General features: G+C 56.7%; 1 protein-coding gene across 5 annotated transcripts in view; it reads left to right on the top strand.

Annotated features, from left to right (window-relative positions):
- Positions 1 to 18,503, top strand: part of CACNA2D2 (calcium voltage-gated channel auxiliary subunit alpha2delta 2) — a 137,961-nt gene that overhangs the window by 18,473 nt on the left and 100,985 nt on the right. For all 5 annotated transcript variants that reach the window (XM_059937648.1, XM_059937646.1, XM_059937647.1 and 2 more), the window contains exon 2: positions 7,038 to 7,119. In XM_059937648.1, coding sequence (XP_059793631.1) covers positions 7,038 to 7,119 — 82 coding nt within the window. The remainder of the gene's footprint in view (positions 1 to 7,037; positions 7,120 to 18,503) is intronic.

Below are 18,503 nucleotides of genomic sequence, written 5' to 3'. Positions count from 1 at the left end.
AGGGGCTGCTGGGCAGAACTCATTCCCGTGGAAGCTGGAGCAGTGCCCCTTCTGGGCTTCTCCTGCTGCTGGAAACCCCAGACCAGGCCTGGTGAGGAGGGTCCTGCTGAGGGACTGCTCGGGAACCTTGTGGCTCTGGGTGTGACAATCTTGACACAGTATTGTGTTGCTGCAGTTCACTTTCTAGATGAGTTACCTGAGGCCCAGACAGGGGAAAGGATGTTACCAAGGCCACACAGCTAACCATGGCAGAAACAGAAATCAGACTCAGGTGGCCCTTCCATGCTGTCCTCCTCATCTCCCCTGGGAAACCTCCTTCCCCTTCTCAGCCTGCATGTCCCTGGCTTGACCCAGTCCTTGTGTGCTTCCCTGACTGCTGGTGCCCCTGTGGGCCCTCAGTCCTGCACTGATGGTGGGGAGTGAGGCAGAGTGCTGTAGCTATTTGCTGTGTGAGCCTGGGACACTCTCCATCCCTCTCTGGGCCAAGTGGACTGCCCGACTCCCCAGCCCTGAACTGCTCCCTTGTTCCAGGCCTTCTCCCCTCCCCCCATCAGGCTACTGGGTGTAAATACTGGGCTGGACCTGGTGCCCTAATTAAAGTGGATGACTGTTCACTGTTAGTCTAAGCGGGGAGGCACAGGCTTGCTGCCTCCCAGCCAAGAGCCCACTGGAAGGGAAGACTTCCCCCGCCCCGCCCCCGACAAAGAAAGGGAAGGGACAGCCCCATAATTAATAACCTCATTAACGAGCAGTATTTGGGCAGGGTCCCAAGACACACATAGTCGAGGCCGATGGATTTGGACTAATTTGAGCTTCAGCAGCACCAGCCCCTCCCCAGCACCAGGGGATCTCTGAGGATCCCTTGTGATAAGTGGGCTACCTTCGTCCCTGTGTGCATGGGTTGGGTGGGGGTGGGGGTGGGGATGGTGCTCCTGGGGTCCCCATGTTACTTACACTAGGAGCCCCTTAAGCAGAATCACAAATCCACTGAAGGTGAGCCTGTCCCCTTGAGTCCTGCATCTCAGTTTCCCTGCTTGTAAAGTGGTGGGTGGCGAACTGGGGAGCATTATTCCACGTGAATTGGCTGAGCCAACATGCTCCCCTCTCCCCAGGCCTCTGTGCATCCCCCACCCCACTGTGGTTTGTGCAGTGCCAGGCCAGTGCTGACTGGTCTCCACGCCTCTAGGCACTCTGATCTCAATGCCTGGAGTGGCTTGGCCCACTTGGCCTCTGCGGAGTGAATGACCTTGGCTAGACTTGCCCTCTCTTCTTGGGAGGCTGTGATCAAATCAAGGTTGGGGGCCCTACCCTGGGCTTTGAGTCCTGAAAGATGTTGAGGCCAAGAGTCTTCTCTCCTGAGCGGACAAGCAGGAAAGATGCTCTGGTCATGGGAGGCCCTACCTTTCCCAAGGAGTCTCCCCTGTGTCGGGGTCTCTTAGGTAGTGCAGGGAGTGCTGCAGCCCACCTAGAGGCCCCAGTCCAAGGAGGAGGCACAGCCATCCCACACTTAATGAGCTGCAGGTCTGAGGAAGGGGACAGGATTGAGGGGAGAGCGGCCCCGCCGCTCAGATGGGTCTGTGTGTGCATGAGTGTGTGGGGCAGTCATCCCTTCCATGAAGCAGTGGTTTCCACCTGCTTCTGTTTGGAGTCCTGGGAGGTAGACAAGCGGTGAGCTTTATCTCCATTTTCCAGATGGGAAAACTGAGGCCTAAGAGGGCACATCTGATCTAAGGTCACGGAAGAACCAGGGCTGAATCTGGGCACTCAGTCTAGGTAGAGAGGGATATCCACTGAGTGATTGGGGAGGACTCCTCGGGGGAGGTGGCTCTGGAGATGCCACGATCCTGGGGTGCAGCCTTGAGCTTCCTGCTATTTGCAGCAGGACTGTGGCCTGGGGAGGGGTTGGCCATGTCCCAAGCCCTGCTTCGTCAGGGGCCACGACTGCTCTCTGAGCTTTGCGTGGCCTCTCCAGGCTGGAATGGGGAGTGGCCCTCTTGCCCATCCACCGGTAATCTTCCCCTGAGACGGGGTGAACCTGACACCCAGGCCCTCTAGACCAGCTCTCTTGGTCTCTCTTCATGTCTATGTCTCTCTGTCTCTCCGTCTTTCTCTTACCCCTCCTCCTGCCCTATCTTTCTTTCCCCTTCAGAAGACTGCTAAGGCACCAAGGTGGGAGGTGGCAGGCCAGCTGAATCAGAATAATTAAATAGCATTTTATTTTAAATCATTGCCTCCCCCAGAGCTGAAAGAATAATTGGCCAGTCCGTCACAAGGGAAGCAGGAGACCCGTGGGCCCTCAGCATTGCCAAGTTTGGCTCATAGTACCCTCGGCAGCAAGTGGCCTCCCCTGTGACTGCTCCCCTGCACCCTTCACCTGCCCTAGCCTAGCCCTGCCCTGCCCTCCACTCCTCCCACCTCACCTGTTGTTCTACCCTCGGCATCTCCCCCTCCACGATGACTGCCTTGATTGAGCTGAGGGGAGGGCTGCAGACTGCTCTTAGGCCCCCAGTGGAATGGGGTTTATCCAGGCAGTCTGCCTGGCAGAGGCAGTCTGTAGCAAGGCTTTGATGGCAAAGAAAACACCTCCTTGGAAGTGGTGAGAAGGCCTGCAGAGGTAGGTGGGGGTCCAGAGATCCTCGCCCCTACTGGGCCTTAGCCTCTCCTGGGCCTTCCCCTGTCTGCTCTTGAACAAAGCCCTCCCCCTTCCCTCTCGTCACTCTGCAGGGTCCAGCTGCCCACACCTACCCTTGCCCTCTGAGGGTGAACCTGCAGTGTCACCTGTCTCTGGTTTTTTGATTTGTTTAATTATAGATGAGTTTTCTGCATAATTTATTCCAAAAGCCTGGATTATACTGTACAATTAAATCACATTCTGATCAACAACTTCACGTATAAAATTAACAACTGGCAACAGTTTAAACTATGCTGTTGCATCTGTATACAGGCTCTTTCCCTCTTCTCTTCCCTCCCCTCCCCTCCCCTCCCCTCCCCTCCCTTACCCTCTCCTCCCCTCCCCTCCCCTCCCTTACCCTCTCCTCCCCTCCCTTCCCCTCCCTTCCTCCCCTCTCCCGTCTTCCCTACCTCTTCCTCCCTGTCTGGGGGAGCCTGTGCAGCTGGCCTTGGAGCTGGAGGCCCTCACTGCTCTTGTAGCTTGACCTGGGGCCTCCCCAGCCTTCTAGCATGAGTCTTGATAGTTCTGTCTGCTAAAGGGGGTCCTCAGCTCCAGCTCCTCACTCCACACATGGATGATTTTGCTCCCTTGCCTAATGATGACACTTCCTCTTCCCTCATGTACTCCTCTTGGTTCTGAAACATGCCCTGGAGACTAAAAGACCTGGAGTCCCACAGCAACTGGTATCATCTTCTTCCTGCTGGGCTGCCCTCAACCCTCTAGCCCTGGGACACACACATCTTTGCCCTGTGCCTGCTCCCGGCCTCTCTCAGCCTGGGGAGCAGGGGGTTACAGGGAGCCATTAGGGAAACCCTTTCCACAGTTCCCTCCCTCTGTGCTCTCTCCCCCCAGCAAGCACTCAGGGAAGATTTTCTGAGCACTGGGGGGCGAGGAAGGACTGGATTTGATGAGCTTCTAGCCCTCAGGGGACTGCCCAATAATAATACTGCCCATCAAGGTTCCGTGTGGATTTGGCCCTGAAAGGTATTCAGCCAGTCATTATCTTCCCTGTTTACAGACCGGAAAGCTGAGGTTCTAAGGGGCAAAAACTCTCCGAGGTCACACAGCTGTCAGAGGTAGCCTCTCCCTTAGGCTTCCCAGAGGCTGCATTGTCCTAGGAGGGTGGGGTCATGGAGCTGATGGAGCCAGGAAGACAGGTCTGGCTTCTCTCTGTAGAACATGGCTCCGCACCTGTCCTTGCCAGGGGCCTCAGTTTTCTTGTTTGTGAAATGGGGGCTCAGTGCCTGCACCCCACTAGGTTTGGGCACATTGGAGGACATAATGGTGTGAGGCTGTCCCCAGCCTGTCATGCCCACACCAGACATCATGCCGGCTGCAGTCCCTGGCTGCACGTGCCTCCTCCCAGACACTCTCCTCACTGTCTTGCTAATTTGGCACTTAGAGACACTTGGAGATAAGCAGTGTCATCTCAATGAAGCCCATGGAAAATCACAGGGATGTGGGGAGCCAGCAGGGGGATCTACCCTGTTGGGGGGGTGACCCATGGGCCACACTGTCTGGTCAGGGAGGCAATGGGAGATCCAGGCACCTGGGTCCAGGTTGATGGGATCCCAGGCAGGATTTGGTCAGTTTGCCTTTGACCCAGTGGTGCCATGAATCCTGATGCATCCCCAGTCCTTTCAAAGCCCCCTTGCCCTTCTGTTGGTGTGAGTATGACTGCCTGGCCAGGGTTAGTATGGGCTTGGTGGGTGGTTTCTCCTGCCTCTGGGCAGGAACACTGCAGGTGCATAGTTGACTCCTGGCCTCCTGGGTCCCAGGTGTCACTCCTTGGAACCAGCACTGGGACACCAGCCAAACTCTGGAACCCACAAAGTCATGTCTCTGTGATGATGAAATGAATGATCTATCCGTTCTTTTAAACTCTTGGACACGTGTTGCCTTCCTAGTTGGGTTTGGTTTAGGTGAATAATCAGAATAACTTGTTTTCCCTGGCATCGTGATGATGGGCATTGCAGCTGGGGCCTGGGGTCTACCCATCAGACCCACCGTGCCAGACCAAGGACTAGAACCACCTCTAGACCCCAGGAGGGTGTGCCTGTTCTGATGTGTCATGGGTAGGCCAGTCCCTGTGGCCCATAGCAGCATCCTAGGCTCTGTCTCAGGAGCATAAAACAGCCACCTGACACACTGTCAGGTGCTTATGGCTCAGCCAGGGCCAAGCCATCAGCGTCTGGTGGACTGGAGCCAGGGGACAAGCAGGCTCTCCATTCTCTGCTGGGCTTTGCCCTCCCCCAGCAAAAAACCTCCCCTGGTGGTTGAGGCCTGATCACCCTTCATAGCCTGGCCTGCAGCCTGGCCTCCACCTGGGCTTGGGGTTAGCTTTTCCCCTGCAGTGGGGAGCAGAGGTGGGCATCAGGCTGTGTCTCAGCCAGCAACAAGCTGAAGCTGATACCTCTTTCTCTTTTTTTAAAAAAATAGATTTTATTTATTTATTTATTTATTTTTGGCTGTGTTGGGTCTTCGTTGCTGCACACGGGCTTTCTCTAGTTGCGGCGAGCGGGGGCTGCTCTTTGTTGTGGTGCGCGGGCTTCTCACTGCAGTGGCTTCTCTTGTTGCGGAGCACTGGCTCTAGGCGCGTGGGCTTCAGTAGTTGTGGCTCGCAGGCTCAGTAGTTGTGGCTCACGAGCTCTAGAGCTCAGGCTCAGTAGTTATGGCTCATGGGCTTAGTTGCTACGCAACATGTGGGATCTTCCCGCACCAGGGCTTGGACCAATGTCCCCTGCATTGGCAGGCGGATTCTTAACCACTGCACCACCGGGGAAGCCCAATACCTCTTTCTTTTGATGTTGACTTTTTTTTTCCATCATGGTCCTGACATTCAGCTTGGCAAATTGCAATTAGTGATCCGCCCGCTTCCTGATCTGAGTTCCCATGCCAACCGATGCGGGCACACACAATGGCAAGGGCCCAGCCCCCAGCCACAGGGATATGGGGCAGGGGGCTGGGGTAAAGACTTAAGCTGTTCTGACTCAGGGAGCTATAAGAGTCCTGGCCCCGAGTGGCAATAGGGGAGGTGGGGAAGGTAGCAGGCCCAGGGCAGGAGTTGGACCCAGACTCAATCTCCCGGATCCCATGGCTCCTGGGGTACCCCTCCAGAGGTTGGGGACTGGCTTCACCCCACCCTTACCTGGCCTCACGGGATGTGCTTAACCTGTGAGCATATTTCAGTCTGTGTGGTAATTCTCCTATGAGCCCTCCCGGGGAAGGCTTCGTTCTGTGTCTGGTGGGAAGGGGAAGTTGAGATGCCTTTCAGATGCATTAGGGCAGGGGCTTTGGTCACAGCAGAAAGTGCTTTTGGCAGTGTGGAGAGTGTCTTTCTGGCCGGCAGGCCCTGGCAGGCGCTGGTGTGATTTTGCTCACCTGATTTGGCACTGCCTAAAGTGGGATCACAGGTTAGAACCCAGGCCAGCCCTCTCCCCAGACACCATCCCTGTTCATGAGCGCGGGCTGAGAATACAGGACCTGTGACCACCTGTCCATCCTGTCCCCTCACAAAGATCCCTGTGCAGCACCCTTGACCCTCCAGTTCCCGTGTGTTCTTCTCAGACCCTACAAGGTGGCCCCAAATTATCCCCACTTTCTGGAGGAGGATAGTGAGACCCAGGTAGGTTAAAACGAGCTCAGCGTGGCACCAGTGCAAGGGAGACCTGCTCAGGCTGGTGGCTCGGGTGAAGGGCTCATGGGGCTTGCCATGCCCCCAGAAAGGTGCGGGATAGTCTGAACTGGACCTGTGGGTAGACAGTTCATGCGGGGCATCTAGTGATGAGCCTCTGTTTACTAGGGTACTAGAAAGGCAGTGGCCGTCTGAGCAGGAAGCTCTCCATGTCCACTGTTTAAATGAGGCCCAGAGGGGCAGGGGCCTGCCCCAGGTTACACAGCGACTTGGTGGTGGCAGCAGCTCTCATGTTCCCTCCCCTTGCGCAGGTGCCACCCAGCCTTGGGGCAGAAGGCTCTGAGATCCAGCAGATACCAGGCTCACTCATGTCCCCTCCTCCCTGGTATCCTGAGTCCCCATGTTCAGAGCAGCAGCATCAAGGGCTGGCTCTTCACGGTGAAAAATAGTCTCCCTGCAGGCTTCTTGGAGCCGCTGGACTCCCTCAGTGCATTTAAACTATAATCTGCTCCCCTCCCTGGCTGTCCAACAGTACGTGAGGAGAGCCTGGGCCACCGGGTCCAGACTTCAAAGGGAATCAGAGGCACGCTCTGGTTCCCAGCCTCTGTTTCTCTTCTAGTGAAAATTGGGTTCTGAAGGGGCGGCTGCTGCGGGTCACCCCTAGGTGGCCGGGGCGGGGCTGTTCCAGCCCCAGGCGGGTCCTCCTGACACTCCTCTCCTCTCTGCACACAGGATGCAGCACTGGGCCCGGCGCCTGGAGCAGGAGATCGATGGTGTGATGCGGATCTTTGGGGGTGTGCAGCAGCTCCGTGAGGTAAGCCTGGTGCCACTGGCTTTCCCTTTAGGGACCCTCTTCCAGCTGGAAGTGGGGGAAGGGCTTCAGCAATAAGGAGTGAGGAAGGCTTGGTGCAGTTGAGGACCCAGCGTGATGGGACACTGTGGACTCATGGGGGCAGGTGGGGAAACAGCTAGAGAAACAGTGACTCCTTCGGGTCCTGGCCTGCTCTTCCCCAGGTCACAACGTTGAAGTGGTACTTAGTTGGCTCTGATGGGTAGGTGTCGGGCTTTTCAGGAGGGTGAGATCTGTTTTTGAGGCAGCATACGGGGTGGGAGTCCAGGTCCTGGAGGGTCCCGTCGGTGTAGTTGTGCACGGAAGCCAGAGAGACTGTCCTCGCAATGAGTGGGGTGGCCAGGCCGAACAGCCCCAGAGAGCAGTCAGTGCTGCCTGCTCAAGGAGCTGCAGCACGAGACAAGAGGCAAGCGAGTGCTTGGTGAGATGAGGTATTGGGGGTGGGAGGGGTGATTGATTAGGCACGAGCGACCACATTCATCCTGGGAGATTATGTTAATATTTGAAATAGTGATGTGAAGAGCAGGCCATCCGTCACCCCCAGAAGGCTGCAAAATGTGTCGCTGTCGGGCCACAGGCTCCTGAGCTGTCGCTCTTTACGTGGAAACGCAGAGGCTTGGAGAGCTGAGCTCTTGGAGTGCTTGGGGTGGGGCTCCCAGGTACGTGCTGGACTTTAAGGAGCTCTTACTGGCGGCTTGGGCCAGAAAGTGCAACCTGAACTGTACAGGGGGTTAACGGGGATCTCGTACTGCTGGTGGGCTTGGGAACAGCAGAGTAAGTGGAGTTATTATTGGGGGTCCAGGCCCCCGGCTTGGCGATTAGATACTCCACTGTGTTCCTGTGTCCCTCTTGGTCAGGGCCAGGTCAGCAGAGGTACGTCTGTGGGGCAGCTGCTATGAGGTGGTGTCCTCGGGCCTTTCCCCATGCTTAGCTTGTAGCAGGTACCCAGGAAATGGGGGTGGCAGTGAATGTGTTGACATTGGCTGTGGATGTAGGACCTCTGGCACAGGATGGGGCTGATCAGGGGTGGCTAACGTGGTGATAACATAGTTAGGAGGGGGAGTCCAGGTGGGGGTCTGCACCATCAACTTGCCGGGGTTCCTTCCGCCCAACCCCAGTGGCCCAGCCTCTCTGAATCTCCCTTTCCTGGTTACTGGGCTTGAATTGCAGTAACCCGCATCGTACTCTCTTCCTGTGAACTTTCAATAACTCAGCCACACTCGGAGGCCAGCAGAGCTTTCCAGAGAAGGCACTGTAGGAAAAGCTGTTCCGGAACAGAAGTCAATTTATGCTCAGGAATAGCACCCAGCACTTACTAGGTTCTAAGTGGGCACTGCCAAGTGCAGCTGTGTAGGTTAATGAAGAAATGAGAGTTCCCTGGAATGTGTGTAATGTGCCTCTCCAAGCTTCATATTGGGACATAAGATGTACCCCACATAAGGAGTTAACCATGCACTTCCAGTCAAGAATCTTCCGTACTTTCAATCCTCAGCTTAAGGATACTGCTTATTTTATAGTCGTGGGCAACTCAGACCCTAAAAGTTTGCCAGTGGGAAAATAACGTACACATTTCATGCCTGAGACTCAGGTCTGTCTGAACCATAGCTTCCTGGGTGGTGCAGACCAGAGATGGAATCCAGCTCAGCATACCCACTGTGTGCTCCTGGGCAAGTCCTAGACCTGCTCTGATCCTCATTCTTGGTCCATGGCGTGGCCGGGAGGTCTGACTGGAGGATGAGGTGGTGAGAATGGCAGGGGACAGGCTGACACAGATACGCTTCTAGAAATCAAACTTGAATTTCCCTCATTGATCATTTTCATTCCCAGGATATGTTGTTCCCTTCCTTTCTGATGGGAGTTGAGTGATTCCAGACACTTTCATCAATGAGCACATCTTTCCCCGCCCCCACCTTCCCAGTGGTTACCAAAGTCATGCAGCCAGGTACGGCAGAATGGGGGCTTGAACACAGGGCTCCTGACTCCTGTCCCAGGGTGTTGCTTCTCCTCTAGCTAGGCCTTCCCTCTTGGGGTGGGCAGGATGAGCCTGGGAAAGAGGGGAGCTGGGCCAGGTTTGGTGTGGCTATAGTCAGGGAGAGAAGTGCTGACCTGGCGTTCCGGGCTCCTTCTGGCATCCCTCTGCCTATCGACAGCTGCCAGCTCTCCAGTGGCTCTCTGTCCTGCTCCAGTTTTTCTCACCTGCTTCCTTAGCCTCTTGTTTCCCACTGACAGCTCTGGGGCTGCTTCTTGGCACAGGACACCCCTGTGAGGTGGGCGGCCGGGGAGCAGGTGAAGAGTTCTAGAGGAAAAGGGCAACCCTGTGAGAGCAGGAGGGAGCCAACCGGCCCCTCTTCCCCAAAACCCCTGGCACCCCTGACTAAGCCACCAGGGCTCTCCTTCAAGTGCATATGAGAGGGCCCATGTGGCCAGCCCATGCCCTGAGAGCCAGACTCTGAGAGTCAGGAGGATGCTTGCATCGAAGCCCTGACCCAGCTGCGATGCTCCGTGGACCCTGGTACCACCTCTGCCAAGCTTATGGCCTCAGTCCCCATTGGGGCCGCCCCTCTCCGTGCTTCCTCGAGGTGCCCCCAAACACCTTGCCACTAGGGTGATCCTTGGCTTTCTTCCCCAACATGGTTGCCCTCTCCACCGGCCCCAGTCCTAGAGGCAGCCCGACCCCCAGAAGCTGGGTGCCATAGAGCTGCAAGAGTTCAGAAACTGCAGACGGTGGCATTTAGGAGCATTTTCCTTGTCTTGGCACTTTCCTCCTCCCGACCTCACCACAACCCCATGGGGGCGTGGTTGGGTGCAGACTGTGGCCCATTTACAGGCTGGGCACCATGGCACACCTTGGTGGAGTGTGGGGGCTGTCTGCAAAGACCCTGTCACATTTCCTCATCTAACCCCAGAGCGCCCACTGTGGCCTGGTGCTCCTGAGCCGTGCCCCACCGGGTAATCCCAGCCCCACCTCCCCGCCAGCCCTGGCTTACTCCTGCCGTGAACAGGCCACAGAAGTGTGGGCCCTACTGCAGTCTGCCCCCTCCAGGGCCCCTAGAAGCTGAGCAAGGTCTCCTGAGCCCCTTTCCTACCCTCCCCCATCAGCACCATATTGTCATCCTTTGGGGGGATAGCAGAGAGCATATGCTTGGGCTCTGAGCTCATTTACATAATGAGGCTGATCAGGATGAATAATTCATCAGGTGCCTGGGGGTGCACGGGGGACCATGTGGAGACGGCCTGTCTCCCCACTCTGAAGCCCAGGTCACTCTGATGGGTACAGCCAGGGACCTATCCCCTTCTGACTGGGTGTCCAGGGTAGAAAGGGAACAACTCTGGGGACCTTGTGGGAAAGCAAAGCAAGACAGATTATAGTCAGACAGGAGGAAGAACCAGTGGCTCATCAGGTGAACAAGCCCTGGGACGGATTCCTGATTCGGGTGAGACACCTTCCGTGGAGGGTCTCTACAGAAGGAAATGAGAAGATCCTCTGTCTGGGGTGGGGGTCGGGGGTGAGGAAAGTCTGTCTGGCTAGAGCTGGTATGGGAGCGGAGACCTGGGATAGTCATGTCTGTGGACTACAGGCCATCCTCTGGGGAAGCTCAATCCAAGTCTGGACCTGTGGGAGCATTTCTCAGTCCACATCAACCCCCACACGTGTCTCAGGGCAGAAGTGGCCAGAGCCCTGCCTACGTCCCTGGTTGCTTCCGCCCCCATGACGGCCTTAGCCCGGCTGTATGCTGCTAGTCACTCGTGGGGAAACCGAGGTGTGGTTGACTGTCTTTACCCACCAGTCCTATCCTGGAGCCCTGACTTGCTAGCCCTGGGTAGTGGTGGGGTTGGTGAGAAATATCAAGGCAGAGGTGCAGGCCTGGTGCGGCCCCTCCCCTGGACTGCTGAGCTGCATCCACAGAGAGCAAGACCCCAGGGCTCAGAGATCCCTGACCCCAAGTCTCCTGCTCCCCTCCCCACGGCTGTGCTTCTCTGGACAGTCATGGTGAATCAGACAAATGCTGTTCATGTGTCCCCACTTCTGTGGGTAGCCAGAAATGGGATTTTTGAACCAGTGACGGCACCATAGTCCTAGCCCATCTTGTCTGCCCCTGGCCATCCCCACACCGAGTCTGCTCAGTGCTCCCTGGGAATGTGTAATTAATATTTGCAGAGTGCCACATCTGGAGCTGGCTCCAGGCAAGGACCAAAGTCTGGCCGCATTGAGGACCCCTTTCCTGAAGGGCTCAGGGAGGCAGGAACAGGGCCCTCTGCAGGTGCCCTTGAAACAGGCTTCTCCCAGGACTTCCCTGGTGATGCAGTGGATAAGACTCCACGCTCCCCCTGCAGGGGGCCCAGGTTCGATCCCTGGTGAGGGAACTAGATCCCACATGCATGCCACAACTAAGGAGCTTGCCTGCCGTAACTAAGACCCGGTGCAACCAAATAAATAAAAAAATACAGGCTTCTCCCTGTTCCTCCACTCCCACCCCCCGCTGGTACCGCCAATTACTGAAACACATGCGCCGTCACACACTGGCTCAGGGGGTGCTGGCCGAGGCTGTGTTTGGCACCCCTTTGGGGTAAGGGGTCCTCTCTGGGCATCTCAGGTGGGATCAGCAATGTCCAGGAGTGCCAGGGAAGCTCAGAACGCTAGAGGGGCGGCAGAAGAGGATGAAGGAAGCTGGGGTGGGGGAAGGTGCCAGGGGACAGAAGCAGCCCTGAGAGGGCCAGAATGGGGAGTTCAAGTGGTTGTGACCCCCAGACCTACAGTTGGTCCTTCTATCAAAGCACTGTGGTTCACATGTGCCCCAAGAGGCAGTCCATTTTGGCCAGGTGGACCCGCACTCACGCAGGACATGCACGGTTGTCCCAGCTAATGTGCTCAGTCCACAGAGCGGTGGTGAGGGAGACCCACCCAGGCCCATCACATTCCCTCCCCAGGGTTACTGTAGCCTCCGAACCATCATCCTAGGGGCTCTGCTCCTTGTGCAGCAACCCCTTCCTCCAGCCACCTCCCGCTGAGGCCCAGCGGCACCCTGCTCTCTCCTAGTGTAGATGATTGGGGTGTGGGGTGCGTGAAGGGGGGGGCGGGCGGGGCGCGGGTGTGAAGTATGCCACTGGGTAGGGATTGCTGCCGCTCGCCTCTCTAAAAACCCACATATATTATTCTTTAATGGAAAGTTAATTGTCTTATTATTCCCTCCATATGGTCCTCTTGCTCAGCACCCAGCAGGGATGCATGGGACTGAGGGGGGGCTCCTGGGAGGGCGTCTGAAACGTGGTGAGGCTGCCACGTGAGCATAATTGGATATACTGAGGCAGAGCCATTGGAGCCTGGCGGAAGCCCTTCCTGGACCCCCTCTTTGTCCCCCTAGCCCAGCCTGCTCCTCACCTCTTTCCTTCCCACGTCCTGCCCTGGGGGTGGCCTCTTCTGACACCACCTCCCCACTGTGAGTTCTGGGAATGCTCTCTCCCGAGCCCTGTGCAGGGAGATGGAGGGTGGTTGTTGCCCTCCTGCTTGCCCCTCCCCGCACATACTCCGTTGTTGCCTGAAGCAGAAAATTCCATTTTTGAGAAGCTTTTCAAAAGCCAGTTCGTCTGTGGCAGGAGCTCCTGCCTGACGGCCAGCTGACTGGCTTTGGTCTCCTGCACCTCTTCTACATGTACCCCACCAGAGAGGGGGCACGGGGAGGTCAATGTTGGGAGGAGGGCTGCCCCAAGACACCTGGCCCAGGGGCCCTGGCTCATGTTGGCCATGCCTTCCATGGGCACCAGCTGCCTGGAGCCACCCCCAAGCTGATGGCTCCTCTGGGGCTGCTAAGCTGAGCCAGTAGTTGTGCCCTTCTCAGCCCCTGCCCCTCCCAAGGCCTCTCCTCCTCCTCCCCAGAGTGTGAGGGTGTGAGGTCAGAAGAGCCTCACAGCAGGTGGGGGATACAGTGACAGGAAGGTCCCCAGAGGGGCATGCCTGGGTGGTCGCATCTCTGGCTAACTCAGAACCCCTTGCTTCTGGAGTCTTGCAGGGGAAGACAGGGGCAGGGAGCCCTGCTAGGAGGCTTCAGGGTTCTGGGACAGCCTCAGCAAAGAGCTGTTGCCCAGGTTCCTGTGGAGGTTGTGGGTGTGGAGGGAACAGGTCTATGGGAGAGGCATCTCTGCGTGGGATCAGCAGACCCATGCCTGGTGATACAGGCACGGGAGAAGGGCCAGCAGCTTCTGTCTTGTGCCAAGAGGTCACCGTGGGGCCACATCTGAGGTTAGCTCCCAGAGGACAGAGAATGGCTCAAGGCAGGAGAGAAGAGCTGTGTCTTCTGAGCTGCTACAGCTGGTAGGTGGCAGAACTAGAATTTGAACCTGGAGCCTGTGCCGTGGGCCACACTGAATGGTGGGTGGTGGAGGAAAGACTGAAGTGGGGAACAATGGCAGAGCTGGGCCTCCCCGTACCGTGGGACCTGGCACATGCTGTCCTGCCTCTCTGAGCCTTGGTTCCCCCATCTGTGACATGGGGATCCAAGCCCCTGTCCTCAAGGGAGCAGGGGCAAGGAAGGGCTGCAGACAGAGCCCTGCAAATGTGGGGGTGCTTTTGTGACCCCCTCCACTATCAGTTGCCTGCCCTTCCAGGAGTTAGTTATAGTTTTAGACAGTTCAGGTGCCCAAAGTGTCACCTTTGCTTGTTGAAGCCCAGGAATTTGGAAATTGGTTTCCTCTTCCCTGCCCTCTTAGTCCTGTTTAGGCTGCTATAACAGAATACCATAAACTGGGTGACTTATAAACAACAGAAACTTCTCATGTTTCTAGAGGCTGGGAAGTTCAAGATCCAGGCATCAACAGATTTGGTGTTTGGTGAAAGCCCACTTGCTGGCAGCTGTCTTCTCACTGTGTCCACTCGTGGTGGAAGGGGTGAAGGATCTCTCTGGGGTCTCCTTCATAAGGCACTAATCCCATTCACAAGGGCTCTACCCTTATGACCTAATCACCTCCCAAGGGGCCCACCTCTAAATACTATCACAATGGGGATTGGGTTTCAACATATGAATTTGGGGGGGAGACACAAACATTCAATCTGTAGTACCTTCTGACCATGACATCTTTGGGGGACCTTACTGGGAGAGGCACAAAGGCCACCAGAGCTTGAAGAAACAGGGCCTATGGGCCACGAAAGGGAACCAGCTGCAGAGGCATCCCCTGGGGAGGAAGCAGGTGGAGGTGAAGGGAAGGGCATCTCTGCCCCTCAATCCTTCCATCTTGGGAATCTGGGCTGTTTGTCCAACTTTCCTAAGGCAAGGCCCACCTCCCATGGCAAGAGTTATGATAAACACCTTGGCTCTCTTCTGGGGTCCCCAGGGAGGCTGACCTTGCAGCAGAACAGCTGGGGGTCAGCTCCGATGGGGACCAAGTGCTTGCAGATTGTTGAGGAGAGGCCAGAGTATGCTTCCTTCTCCCCTGGCCTCTGCATCCACCTCTGGAGAGTGATGGAGCTGCATGTCCAGAGCCGGAGGCTCAACTGGATAATCAAGGGTGGGAGATGGGGGATGGAGTAGAGGACCGAATGGGTTTCCATGTTGGGCCCCCAGGGATGGCTGACCCCATCTGCATTCCTCCGCCCTCCTCCACCCCCATCCATGGCTGGATCAGTGGCAGCCACGGGGACACTTGCCTGAGATCCGTGGAGCCCCAAGCATTTGGCAGAGGCAGAGAAGTAATTGGTTCTGACAAACCACAGCCGGCCCCAGGGGCAACATGAGCAGCATTTACCATGACCAGGCAGGAGACGGAGGCTCAGCCTGGCCTCCCTCCACCTTCTCTGAGCATGGCTCCCCTCTCCTTGTGAGTGGAGATCTGGTGTTTGGAGAAGGTTACAGAGCCCCAAACTCCCCATCTTTCCTATACCTCTCTCTCAGTGCTGGGAGCTGGCTGGCTGGAGGTGGGGGGTAGGGGGGACAAGGACAGGGGGTAGATCCTGGGCAGACTCGTCAGGCCCCCTCCCCATCCATCCTTGGGTTCCCATGAATCAGGGAACCAAGTGACTGACCCTAGGACTTTTTCGCCCTAGCCTCAGGATGCAGAGTCAGGGGCTGGGCCCCCACCTGAGAGGATGTGCAGTCTGGGTGGAGGAACGGGCTGTGCACACACACAGGGTGCACATATACATACATGCCTGCAGTGTACAAACATACATATATGTGGACCACAAGGTTTGGCATGGAGTAGGTGCTCAGCTAGTAACTCTTCAGTGGATGGATTAGCAAAGGGGCAGGCATCTGAGGACTGAGAAGGGAGGGACTGAGGGTCTAAACCATCCCACAGAACAGTGGGAACCATCCAGACCACCTAGGGGAACTGAGGCCCAGTGCATCAAAAAGGTAGAGCTTCGGTGCCAGATGCCCTGAGAGAGGTAAACTTGCATAGGGTCTGCCAGGCTTGGCCCACGTAGAGGGTCTCTGACTGCTCTTTGTGAGGGAATGGAGGGTGCGGGGGCTGGGGGGGAGGGCCCAGAAGAAGAGCTGGCTGCACAGTGTGCTGGCACTCAGATGTCAGGCTGGGGTGAGGGAGGCTGGGCTGTTCCCGGAGTGACTCAAAGGCCTGGCCAAGGTGTGTGGCCTGGGCAGGAGGAGCCTTTAGGCCTCCAGCCATCCATGTGTCCTCCCCGCGCCCCCACTAGCCTTCTCAGCTTCTTCCTCCTACTCCACTTGCCTCTCTCCTCACTCATCCCCCTTCCCTCCAGGCCTCTCCCCAGTTTTAAACCCAGCCCACAGCTCCCTCCCCATGGAAGCCCTCCAGATCAGTGCTGAGGCCAGTGGTGTCCCATGCTCCCCTCTCCCTTCTGCTTTTGCATCCTTCGGGTACACATAGGGGGCAGGAGATGCCAGGGACCTCTGGTGGGCCCAGTTCAGTCTTCCCATCATATGGGGTAGGGAGACCATGACCAGAAGGGCAGGCTCATGCCGGGGCCTCGCAGGAGTCCACTTGAACACAGGCAGTCAGACCTAGAAGGCAACTAGCCCCTGGTGATTATTGGTCCCATGACTCACTGGGAGACACAGTCTCTGACCTGCAGAGGCTTTGTGAGGTGGGATGTGGCTGGTCAGGTGTGGAAGAGAGACGAGAGAAGTGTGATGCTGCGTGTGGGAATGTATGTGCACATGTAGACGAGAACACGTGAACCTGTGTGTGTGCATGTGCTGCCAGCGGGAGCAGGAGCAGGTGAGGTTTGTGTGTCTGTGGAAGGGAGTGGCTGTGCCCGCATGAAGTGCTGCATGTAGGAGCATGACCAGGCACGCATGTTTATGTGTGTGTGTGAGAACGTGTGATCCCACATGAGTGTGTGCTTTGTGGGATGTGTGACCAGGCAAGCATGTACGTCTGTGTGTATGTGGTGAGTGCAGAGTTCTGCATGCTCTGTGTGCAGGTGTGAGCAGGCACACTTACAGGCCAGGGTGGGACTGCGAGGAGGCAGGTGCCGCAAGCTCTGTCACCCGAGCAGGCGAGAACTATTTAACCGATTAATTAGTGAAGCCGAGAAATCTCAGTTGTGGGTGAGGAGCTCACACACACACACACACACACACACGCCATGTCCCCATGCACAGTGCACATTCCCCCAAGTCGCTCTGCCTGACACTGTGCTCAGCAGCCCTGCAGGGGGGCAAGGTGCCAGTCGCTTGTGGATCTGTGTCCTCACACCCCTGTGCATCCATGCCCTGGGCTGCTGGACCAAGCGACCCCTATGGAGAGCACAGCTTTGTGCAAGCCGTCCGTCCTCAGTGCCCCCAGTCAGTGGTGAGGCCGCCCAGACTTTGCCCCGTTTCACAGATGAGAGAGCTGTGGCTGGTAAGGGGCACTGGGCAGGAGCCCCATTTCCAGGTTCTGGGCCTCCTGGTAAGGGGGAGCAACCCTTTCTGCCCTGGGCTGGGGTCCACTGAAGTGCTACCTTCATCGGGTTAGGGGGAAGAGTATGGGTGCCTGTAGCCTTAGAGCTGAGCTGGAGTCCACGGGGAGCTTCCTACAGCTCAGGACAGGCCACTCCTACCTGCAACCCCCAGGTGCCTTGTCACCAGCCAGCTTCCTCCACATGCCCTGCAGGCAAGCACAGGGGCCTCATCCCTCCCACCCCACAGCCTGCTGACTGCCTTCTCTCTCCTGTCCCTAGAAAGGGAGAGCCCTATGCTCCCCAGCTCCCCCAGCCCCGTGTGCCTCCCCATCAGCATGATTGTAGCTGCCTCTTTTCTGAATCTTCCATTCGAGCGCAGCTCCTGGGGCACCGATGGGGTTTGTCGGGCTTTTTTTTTTTTTTTTAATTTTTTAAAAATTAATTTATTTATTTATTAATTAATTTATTTTTGGCTGCATTGGGTCTTCGTTGCTGCACACAGGCTTTCTCTAGTTGCGGCGAGCGGGGGACACTCTTCGTTGCGGTGAGCAGGTTTCTCATTGTAGTGGCTTCTCTTGTTGCGGAGCATGGGCCCTAGGCGCACGGGCTTCAGCTGTCGGGCTTGGTCCTGAGGCCCAGAGTCTCACTTGATGCTGAGTCTTGGCAGGCAGGCCTGCCACCCCCTCCTGCTGCCCCTCGCAGACCCCAGGGGCCTACTGCTGTTTGCCTTGTCGTGCAGGAGACCTGGAAGCCGGGTCAAGTAGCGGCCAGTTGCCTCCTGATCAGGTATTGACAGAGGAGCCTTCCTTATGCTCCGTTACAGACATGGAATAAATTGGTGTGCCGTGAATTTATTCTTAAAGGGACTTTCACACTGGGGAAAACTTTTTATAAGAACATTTATATAAAAAGCAATTACCGTGCCAATAATTTTTATGTATTTTCCCCCTTCCCTCGCCGCCTTTGTGTTTGAACGTGACCGCCTCCCGGGCAGCTGCAGCCTGGCTCCTCGGCCTCCTGGCTATAGCCTACCGCCTGCTGGAGCGCCTCCTCCTCCCGGAAGGCTGCGGATGCAGGTCCGGCCCGGCACGGGTGTGGGCTCTGGGAGCACGGCTGGGTGGAGTTATGTTCAGAACTCAGGTGCTTTCGAAATTTTCTCCCTCTTGCATCTCTGTCCTGAGGTTGCTCTGTTTCCAGGGCTGGCATGGCCCTTCCAGGCCCCTCTTGGCAGCAGCCAAGCACTTCAAGGCACCTACTTCCCGGCAGCCTCAGGGCCCTGTTCCATGAGGGAGGAAGTGGTGGTGTGGGAGCAGGTATTTTCCCTCCCAAGGAGCCACTAACGGGCACCCTGCTTCCGCAGCCATTATTGCTCTCACACTCGATGCATTATGTAAATTGTCTCCGTTGCTAAGTGGTGGAGGAGCTGCTCAGGGAGAACGGAGGTCTGGAGCCTTCTGGGGAAAGGCAGGAGACTGGCCCTGAAAACTCACTGATC

The sequence above is a fragment of the Balaenoptera ricei genome, chromosome 11, assembly GCF_028023285.1.
Source record: "Balaenoptera ricei isolate mBalRic1 chromosome 11, mBalRic1.hap2, whole genome shotgun sequence".
Lineage (NCBI taxonomy): Eukaryota > Metazoa > Chordata > Mammalia > Artiodactyla > Balaenopteridae > Balaenoptera > Balaenoptera ricei.
The sequence above is the reverse complement of the archived record's forward strand: the minus strand, read 5'-3'. Positions and strand labels throughout refer to the sequence as shown.